Raw genomic sequence first — 10153 nt, 5'->3', positions numbered from 1 at the left:
GAGGCCGCGCGCCGCTCGTCGTTTCCGGGCGCGCCCCGCGGAAGCGGGCGAGAAGCGGCGCCGGCTCCATGTGGCGCCGGCTGCGCTCCGCCCTCAGGAGGCTCGGCGGCTCGCCCGCCGCCCTCCCCGCCGAAGGCGCCCGCCCGCCCGCCGGCCGCGGCGCCATGGAGCGGGCCGTGGTGCGCTGCGTGCCCTCCGAGGCCAAGCTGAGCCTGCGGTTCGTGCTGCCCGACGGCAGCGCCCGGCACATGCAGCGGGACCAAGCGGAGCCGCTGGGCCGGGCGCTGGCCCGCATCGCCGCCAACGCCGCCAAGGGCCGCACCAAGGCGGCAAAGAAGAACAAGAAGGCGCGGGCGGAGGGCGGCCCGGCGGCGGAGGGCGGCCCGGAGGCGGCGGCGGTGCCGGCCGTGCGGCTGTTCTCCCGCGACGGGGAGGCGGTGGCCGAGGAGGTGCCGAACGCGGCGGCCTGGCAGGACGGCGCCGTGCTGCAGATCGGGGAGGCGCAGTACCGCGTGGAGCGCAACCCGCCGGCGCTCACCGAGCTGCAGCTGCCGCGCTCGCTGCTGGCCGGCTTCCCCGTCTGCCCCAAGCTGAGCGCCGAGTTCGCCGCGCCGCAGCACTGCCTGTTCCGCTGGTACCGCGAGCAGCGCCCGGCGCCCGGCGGGGAGGCGGCGGCGGGCGGCGGCGGCCCGGCCTGGGTGGAGGCGGCGGTGGGCGAGCGCGTCTTCACGCCCCCCAACGCGCTGGTGGGGCTGCGGCTGAAGCTGAGCTGCACGCCCGGGGACGCGGCGCAGCGCTACGGGCCGCCCCGCGAGGTGGAGAGCAGCGGCCCCGTGGAGGCCGGGCCCGGCGCCTGCACCTTCGACGCGCGGCACCTGTACACCGGGCGGGTGTGCGGCGGGGGCGCGCTGCGCGCCGTCTCCTACAACGTGCTGGCCGACGTGTACGCGCAGACAGAGTTCTCCCGCACCGTGCTGTACCCCTACTGCGCGCCCTACGCCCTGGAGCTCGACTACCGGCAGAACCTGCTCAAGAAGGAGCTGGCGGGCTACAGCGCCGACCTGATCTGCCTGCAGGAAGTGGACAAGTCCGTCTTCGTGGACAGCTTGGCCCCAGCCCTGGATGCTTTCGGGCTCGAGGGGCTGTTCAAGATTAAGGAGAAGCAGCACGAAGGTCTGGCCACTTTCTACCGCAGGGACAAGTTCAGCCTGCTCAGCCGGCACGACGTCGCGTTCAGCGAGGCCCTGCTCACCGACCCCCAGCACAAGGAGCTGTGCGACAAGCTGGCCCGGTACCCCGCGGTGCAGGAGAAGGTGCTGCAGAGGTCGTCGGTGCTGCAGGTACGGCGCGCGCCGCCCTGCGTCCTCTTCCCCCTCTCCCCGGGCAGGTTTGTCGAGCGTCAAACCAGAGGAGAAGGGGGGCGAGGGATTAACAGTCAGAAACGTGGGACGGTGGTACGTTCGCTGTTAGCCAGGGTAATGGATAGAGCAGAAGAGCAACTTCGGAACAAGAACAGAAACATCGAGGCTTCACTGAAGTGGATGTATAGAATCACCAAAACTTGGTAAAAAAGGCAATTTTTTTTTTTAAGACAAAGACAGCTGTTGAGATTCTGAGCCAAGTATCAATTCTCAAGTGGTATTAGCTGCCAGGCTTTTCACGGCTTACTCCCATACATCAGAATATGTATTTCATAAAACTTAAATCTTGTAAGTCGGTTCTAGATAAGATTAAGTTAATTTAGCTTGCATTAGGAATGCCACTTCAGAAAGTGACAATAGGGAGAGAAATAAGGTTGGAGGACAGGTCAGTGAGCTTGTTGATGCCAGTGGGTCTGCCGGCAGAGCACTGTGTATACGGTAGAAGTCTGTGCCAGGAATTTTGGAAACACTAACTGATGAAAGTTTCTTTCTTGTGGACTGAGTAGGACTAAAAAGATTTCCTTGATACATTTATGTTCAGTTTAAGAACTATGCAGTGCTACGGTTTGCTTGCTAAAACCTGAGCGATAGCTCCAATTCTGTTGCAGAAAATAATAGTACAGAATGGTACAGCATTAGCAGCATCTTAGGAAAAAATATGGGCTGGATTGAAGGAAAAAAATACAGCCAGACCAGGCACTTACAGACGAAAGAGCATTTGTCAAATACCTGGATGTAGTGATAATATATTGCCTCTATAAACAGACCTTCTATAGAAGATAAAAAGACCCAACTTAGGAGCTGTACTGTTCATTAGTTGTCAGGTGCTTTGACCTGGATTGCCATACAGGCATAAGCTAACTATTGCACTTCTTAAAATATTTGACTCTCTATTTAAGACTTATCAAGGATTACTTTTTCTCTTGAAGGTTTCAGTTCTTCAGTCTACAACCGATCCTTCCAGGAAGATTTGTGCAGCTAATACCCACCTATACTGGCACCCGAAAGGTAATTTTGTCATGTTCGTGTATGTGGGATTAACTGGGTTTGTAAAGTTTTTTGTCCTTTCTGGAGAGAATAGATTTCCCCCTGGTTTTTTGCAGCTATAGCCTTTTCTTCTGGAACTGAGGGTTTCTTGTCTTGTTTCTTATCTTGATGAACCAAGCCAGGCTGCTTGGTATGTGTGTTTATTTTCTTTAGAGTAGGATTGTTCTAACCTGCCTGGGAGTCAGTAGAATATAGCTGAAAGCAAAGCAAGTCACGTTACTAAGTTACTATGGTCTAAGAGTAGACCATAAAATATAGATAGCTTTGTGTGCACTCAGAGCTTCCCAATCCTGTTGTACCTGAAGGATCTGTATTGGGATGCTGCCAGGAGGGCAACCAGGCTGGGCTACAGAAGCTTTTAGAACAGATTCTCCTCTTTTAAATCAGTTTTCTTTTGGTTCTGTGCTTTTCAGGAGCAGCATTATTAGAATGGTTGCCACAAAACAGAAAGCTGATGTAATTATGGGTGCTGGCGGTTCAAGGGTTCTTGCATGTGCAAGTTGAAGTTAAAACATTGTCCCTTTAAACTTTTGTAGTCACAAACTTCAAGGTCTTCTTATGAATATTATTCTAAAACGTAGTGCACAGAAAATATAAAATGAGATTGCCGTTTCAGAGCTATACGTGATACATGCTGAAGTGAGTAACTTGGAAGATTCCTCCAATGCTACTGTGAAGTATTTAATATGTTTTTATATTCTTAGGTGGAAACATCCGTCTCATCCAAATTGCTGTAGCCTTGTCTCACATCAAGCACGTAGCATGTGACTTGTATCCTGGTATACCAGTCATATTCTGTGGAGATTTTAATAGTACACCATCGTCTGGAACGTACAGTTTTATTAGCAGCGGCAGCATTGCGGAAGATCATGAAGACTGGGTCTCAAATGGTGAAGAAGAAAGGTGCAATATGGCTCTCAGCCATCCTTTCAAACTGCTAAGTGCTTGTGGAGAACCTGCTTATACAAACTATGTTGGTGGGTTTCATGGGTGTCTGGACTACATTTTCATTGACAAAAATGCTCTAGAGGTTGAACAGGTCATTCCGATGCCAAGTCATGAAGAAGTAACAACCCATCAGGCTTTGCCAAGTGTTTCACATCCTTCCGATCATATAGCATTAGTATGTGACTTAAAGTGGAAATAGATCAGCTCTTGCATGGTGCTTCTGGGGGTTTTCAAACCAGAAGTTTCATTTTCTGCTGGGGAACTGAGGTTACACCCTGGCTTGTCTGCTACTAAAAGGAAATCAGAATGATTACTGAAAAGTTCATGTGTGTAATGGTTCTGCTGAATACTATCACAGTGTTCAGAATATTTGCATGAGAACTTTTTCATTCCCTTTTTATATGCTTACAGGAAAAATCTAAGACGGGGTTTTGAAAATTGGATTATCATATACCTTTTTATTGGTGTTTTTAAAGGATTAAGAATATTTTGTCTAAAAAATATGAATTTAATCTGATTTATAAGACAGTATACAAACTGAACCCTGCCTAATTCAGAACCAAACATAGAACCTGAAAACAAATGGATTTAATTGATTCAGCCTCATTGTAATTATTGTCACAGGACAGTTTTTTTAAAAATAAGTTTGCAAATTGTCTTGCTCACCATTACTGTGTTCCAATTTTTTAGTAACTAGCATGAACAACATACTTGGACCTACCACCTTCTGAAAAGATATTCCTTGAGTATCAGCGGATAGCTCTTCTGTCAACAATCAAGCAGGTTAAAATCAAAGTTATAATTGATTTGGAAGCATTTTGCTTGCCCACTCAGTATGTGTAATGAGGGTAACTGCAGCACCGGCTAAAACTGGACTACATATTTAGGTAGCATTTACTTTGAACATCTGCTCCTCCTGTTCATGATCATTGGCAATAAATACTGAAGTTTAGGACAGCCAGCTCTGGATGGGAGGGAGCTGGGGAGCTTTTTAACAATGTGTTTTCAGGTGAGGGGGAGTTACAGAATAGTTAATGTTGTGCATTAGCTATCTGTGCCTAAATCAGAAAAAAGCCCACAAGTGACTTGCAAACCTTTAACATAATTGTTCTATTTTGTTCCTCTATTGCATACAAAGACCACCTGCATCTTTAATGGTGTTCTACCTGAATTTTTTCCTTTAGAAATATAGTCTTCCCTGTTTTGTAGGAGATGATTTGGATGCGGGGAAATGTATTTTATCTGTACCTTCATTGACTGCATTGGAGGGGTTTGAATCACTTAACAAGCTTTTCTCCCTGCATCATTAGTGCATATGAAACAAATAGCATTTGAAAACTATTTCACTCGATCTCCCTCTTTCACTTAATAAAGTTCTCTTTTCAATAGTCTGTTACTATCGTCAGTTTTGATTTTGTTCTAGTTACTGATGTCCTTCGTGGCAAAGCAAGTCTGCCCAGTTACATACCCTGTATTTCCACAACTACTCACCTCCACTGTGTTCTGGTGGACTGTAGGTTACAGCTGGGATTCAGTAAACTCCTCATACACTGCTAAAAACAGGCAGAAACTTTCAAGCAGCATATAGCTGAGGGTCATTGGTCCTGTCTCTTGCCATAGTACCTGCTAGTTTCTGAAGGGTGGTGCTTTAAAAAGCTTGTCAACATCTGCTCTTTAGCTTTTTCTATGTTAATTCCAATAAAACTACTACTGTTTTCCATTACCTCCAGGTTTCAATTTTTGCTAATCCAAATGGTAGCTAAGGGCTTTTGGATTAAAAAACTGGAAGCAAAACAGAGTGTGACATTATAAAAGTGGCAGTGAATGACGTTAGGTCGTTGAGACAGGGATGGACAGTACTCACCCAATAAAATTGGACCCCACATACTTCGGGTATGTCCTTGTTCAGTTGCTGTTCTCTTGTATGTCTAAGTAAAAGTGTAATTCAGTCTTGCATATGAGTTGAAGGGGATATCTATTCTAGACTACAAAGTTGGTAATAAAAGTATCAGTGATTCATAACTAAACTACAAGGTACAGGAGTGAAGAGAAAATCTTGCAGAAGAATGGAGGCTGTATACTTCATATCTGGGCAAAGAATATTTACTAATTTAGTAAATGAGGGAAAGCTTACACCTGAAGATGTAACATTTGCAAGCATATGGCATCTTAAAATAATGACAAAAAAATAATAGGACAATCTGTTCAAGAAGAAAAAAAATCTTAAGTATTAACACCTGGGGAAAAACCACTGAAAATAACCACGTTACAGCTGAGCCAGAGGCCACCTACAATTTGCCAGCTCTAAAAAACTGGAGGGAAAAAACACCCAAAAAACCAAACTCCACTGAATAACGCAGGCTTGCAGACTGGCAAGAGCAATGTCCCAGTCACTTAGAACAGTAAGATTGCACTTGTTGAGTTTGGAATTAAATTATATTAGGCTAACTGAGGTCCCCTTATAACTTCAAAAGGAGAAAAAGAATGTTTTTTGAAGTACCTATCCATTACAATTGGGTTACTTAGTTTTGCTTTCCAAAACCAGAACATTAAGAATCTGTTAACTTCTCCACAGTTACACAAGATGGAGCTGCTCAGAGGTCTTCTGCCTCCCTCCCAAGAAACAGCAGGTCCCCCTGGTTCCCTGTATCGGTACTGGGGCCGCTGCTCCTGTCCCCACACAGCCCAAGGAGAGGGAGAGCACAGCAGAGCTGGCATGTGCAGGAAGCAAACCGAAAGGGAAAAACACGGCACTGGAACAGGCCCAGTAAAAGTAGATGGCCCTTGCACACAGCAGATAATCCTTTAATATCTTCAGCAGGAAATTCAGGCCCATGAGCTGGCACTGGAGATCCTCCGGTGCAAGTATCCCTCATTTTATTAGCAAAATGCAGCAGCACAGGCTGACTGCCAGTAGCAGCAATGTGTCAGGAACCACTTAGACATTTCCAGGGTGAGAATCCAGCACTAGGGTCTAGGCTAGGAAAAAGTCACAATTCAAAAGAATTGTGGTTTTTTGGGGGTAAAAAGCAACCCTTAGAGACACACCTGTGGCCCATACCCCCCACGCTCTCAGGCTACGTTTACATCTACGTGAGGTAATATATGGTGCTTCCCACTCCACATAAGGTGATTTTTTAGTTCCCGTTTTAGCCTCCCCTACAACATCTGGACTTTGCCCAGCAATTAATTCTTCCTCTCTAAATCACCTCTAGAATTCAGATTTGTAGAAGCCCTATTAAGCTCTGTTTTATTGTATAAACCTAAACTCACCTGTGCTCCTCTTCCAGCGATTGGAACGCTCCACATCAAGAAAGTGGGCAAGATTCTTTTTGTGTCTTTTTAAATTTATGCAAGAAGAGCATTTGTTGTTTGTTTTTTTTTTTTTTTTTAAACGCTCTTTTTCCCAGACTAGCCATTAAGGAAAAAGGAACATTGCACTTAGCTTTCCCATCTCTGGTGCAGTAAACTCGAGAGGGCACTGCTCCAGCATCTGCTCCGACTAGCTGCTGTCCCGGGAGGGAGTTTCTTCTTTCACACTGGCTCCTGCTGTGGACAAACTTGTCACTCACAGGAACACTACTGAAACTAAGAGCACTGAAAGACTGGCCTTCTGGAGTAACAGATAACTTGTCTGGTTTCTGGGTTGTTCCAGTTACTGTGAAATGTAGCTTACCTGTGTATTTGGTATGTACAAAAAAACCCCAAGTTCTGCCAGATTCTTCAGACTGGTCTGGCAACTTGGAACTCGTATTATTTCCCCCCCCCCCCCCCCGACCTTGTCCGTTCCAGACAAAGGGATCTTCGCCACCTGTGGCAGCTAGTACTTGAATTCTTACACAAGTATTTCTTCTATCACTGCTGTTTTTGAAGGGACTAATTCAAGCCTTCAGTAAAATGCCTTTACGTATCATGATAAAGCAAACAATAATGCAAAGTATGACTGAGAGAAGGAAAAAGGACAGAGAAAAATGGTACAAGAAAAGAAGGGGAAAAAATACCCAACATGCTGAACTGTCAGATGTTCTAAGTAATTGTGTAGTTGCCTCGGTTCTCGCATTTCTAGCATCAAAAAAATTGTTCCAGGTCTTCAAACCCACCCAGTAAGAGGAAGAGCCTGAAAGATCCCAGTTTTCCTAGAATTTGCCACAGATACCTGTCATTTCTTACTCAAGTCCCCTGTCAATACCATTCTTGACAAGGGCAGGAAAGATACTGGGACAAGGTGATGTGCAAAGTTTCATCACATTGCACTGAAACTGCCTTTGTCCAGACCTTAATATAAAGATTACTCAGATGAGCAAACGACTGCAAACTGGGGTCTGAATTCTCATTACTGACAAAACCCTAACTCACTTTTTTTACACAAGCAAGGCCACTGCTGTAAGCGCCCTCATAGTGTTCTATTGCCTCCAGTACGTTGTTTTTCTGGTTTATGTTGAAAATGCTGAGAACAAACCAAGCAAGTAGAAACCTTTGAAGCACTTGTTGCTAATTCCTGATGCATTTAGAACGGATTTTTGTTCTGCTTCTAAGCAGTCCAACCAAAATGCGCAGATGTTCTGCAGCTGTTTTGTAGATAAAGTCCTAGATTATGTTGTTCATGAAGCCTTTGTTTTTTATTTTAAAACTAGCAAAACAGAAAAAATAAACCAAACAAAAAGCCTAACAAATATCCATTACTATTTATGTTGTAGAATTGAGTGGTCAGGTTAGTTACATGTGAGTAAAACAAAACAAGACTTTTGCACTGGTCTGTATGTAGGTCTAAATATTCACACAAAACTGTTCTCCAGATGTTGGAAAAAAATGAAAAGCCAATCATGCACGTACTGAAAATGTAAGGAATAAACTGTGTCAGCACAAACAAATAAAATAAAAAGCACTCATTCTTCAGTGTTTTGCTCTCTAAAGTTAAGCTGGCCATCTGATACACTGAAATCAAAAAACCTCTTGTGTACAAGTATTACTAGACTGACTCTCCAGCACAGTAGAACTTACCCATTGTTTGAATATAGGAGTTGATGCTACACAATGAAATAATTCAGTCACTGGAACTCAGGATTTCCTGTCATTACAGTAGAACGAGGAACAAGTTTTTAGCAGCCTTGTGCCTGTCCAAGATTTTGGACTTCTGGGACAACAGCTCAGTTCAGGAATTTGAATTCTGATAGGGAAATGACAAACAGAGTTAGTACCTGAACTCTTCAACAGACATGACAAAATGGGATCTTTGTGGGGATTTCATCTGGCTCTGGAGAGCAGGGCTGTATTATATGCTGTTACCGACACCAAACATACATAGGTCAGTGTTATAATTGCTTTAGCTAGAAAATAACAATTTTAAAGAATGTTAGAAAAAAAATTACACCCAAGAAATTTATTGACTTTGTCTTACTACGCTGTGGGATAAGCTGTAGCCTTAACCTCTCATGCAGGCTCCATCACTCTTAAAAGACGCTTGAGATTTTTACTACTTTCTGACTTTCACTTTGGGAAATTACTTATTTTATAGCAGAATTACGACCTACTGGTACACAAAGCCAAACACAGTGACTCTGAAATATAAACTTCTATACACATTCTGTAACTCAAAAGCATAGTGGCTAAACACAACTCACCTAAGCCTGAGTATTTAATTACTTCAAAGCATTTGGAAGAATTAACACAATGAAATTTTCATCTCTGTGAACCAGAATGTTTCCTTCAAGATAACAGGCCTAGTTTGTTTCTAAGTATCTGCTTTTTTATTTGAAGTCTACCTCTTCACTTTTTCCTCCTAAGAGGCGGCGGCAATTCATTTGTCACAAGCACTATTTCATTTTAACCTACTGGGGCTACCAACACAATCCCTATTACAGACAAGCTGCCTCTTCTGAACAAGGTGCTCCTTTTAAGGTTTACTTCAAGAACTGCATTGCTAGAAACACGCATGTTAACACCTACTGATCCAATGCACGGACATAGCAACTTTGGTGAATACGTAATCAGCAATTCATTAAAGGTGCAGGCAAAACCCTACTCACCTTACACTGTCTCCTGGGTTTCTCTTACATACTGAAGACATGAACTGAAGACAGTTAATGACTGTATTCAAAAACTCTGGAATTTTCTGTTAGTTGTGTTCACAGTAACTACTTCCTAGAAACTTAAATCTCAGTTACAGCAGAAGCTGCCTCAGAATGTGCTCTTAACCTAAACTACCTTGAGTTTAAGCACACCTTGTCACTGGGATTTCTTGTGGCACTGATAAGACCTGGGCAAAAAATAAAAGAGAGGAGCTTAGCCTGAAACTGCAATGAAATCATGCTCTGGGTTCCTAAAGACATACAATCAATAGAATACAATATTCCAGTTGGAGGATCGAGCTGTATTTGCATCCATACAGCAAACAGGCAATAAAAAAATAAAGATTTTAAACCATCCATTAGTAGCACCCTCAAAAAGCATTCTTTTGAACTACAGAGGTATAAGAGGGCAGAAATATGAAAGCAGACAGTATAGAGCTGGTATTTTGGGTGACTTACCATTAATATAATACTGACTAAACCTCTGTACAAGTGTTCAAGTTAGCTTCCCAGCTAGTCACCAACAGAATTCGTGATTCTCCTGCCAGAACCCACATTGGTTGTTAAATGTAGATACAACTATGAAACAGACATGCATGTTTTGCAGGCAGTTTGTATTTGTTTTATTACAATTTTTCTAACTCTTAGTATTTTCATATCTGGACATCT

General features: G+C 44.3%; 1 protein-coding gene across 1 annotated transcript; it reads left to right on the top strand.

The window, feature by feature from the left end:
* The first annotated feature begins 13 nt into the window (after positions 1-13).
* On the top strand, positions 14-4807 carry PDE12 (phosphodiesterase 12). The gene is made up of 3 exons (XM_056337000.1): positions 14-1340; positions 2351-2429; positions 3173-4807. The coding sequence occupies exons 1-3, from the start codon at positions 69-71 to the stop codon at positions 3613-3615; spliced, it is 1794 nt and encodes a 597-aa protein (XP_056192975.1). The 5' UTR covers positions 14-68; the 3' UTR covers positions 3616-4807.
* The last annotated feature ends 5346 nt before the right edge of the window (positions 4808-10153 follow it).

This window comes from Falco biarmicus, chromosome 4 (assembly GCF_023638135.1).
Source record: "Falco biarmicus isolate bFalBia1 chromosome 4, bFalBia1.pri, whole genome shotgun sequence".
NCBI lineage: Eukaryota > Metazoa > Chordata > Aves > Falconiformes > Falconidae > Falco > Falco biarmicus.
This window is presented reverse-complemented; position numbering and strand designations above follow the sequence as displayed.

What these genes read in the sequence shown, in the direction of transcription:
- PDE12 (XM_056337000.1), top strand. Translation starts at nt 69, where the DNA reads ATGTGGCGCCGGCTGCGCTCCGCCCTCAGGAGGCTCGGCGGCTCGCCC. An exon ending in AGAGGTCGTCGGTGCTGCAG is followed by an intron (nt 1,341 to 2,350) that starts GTACGGCGCGCG and finishes TTTCTCTTGAAG; the next exon opens with GTTTCAGTTCTTCAGTCTAC. An exon ending in CCTATACTGGCACCCGAAAG is followed by an intron (nt 2,430 to 3,172) that starts GTAATTTTGTCA and finishes TTATATTCTTAG; the next exon opens with GTGGAAACATCCGTCTCATC.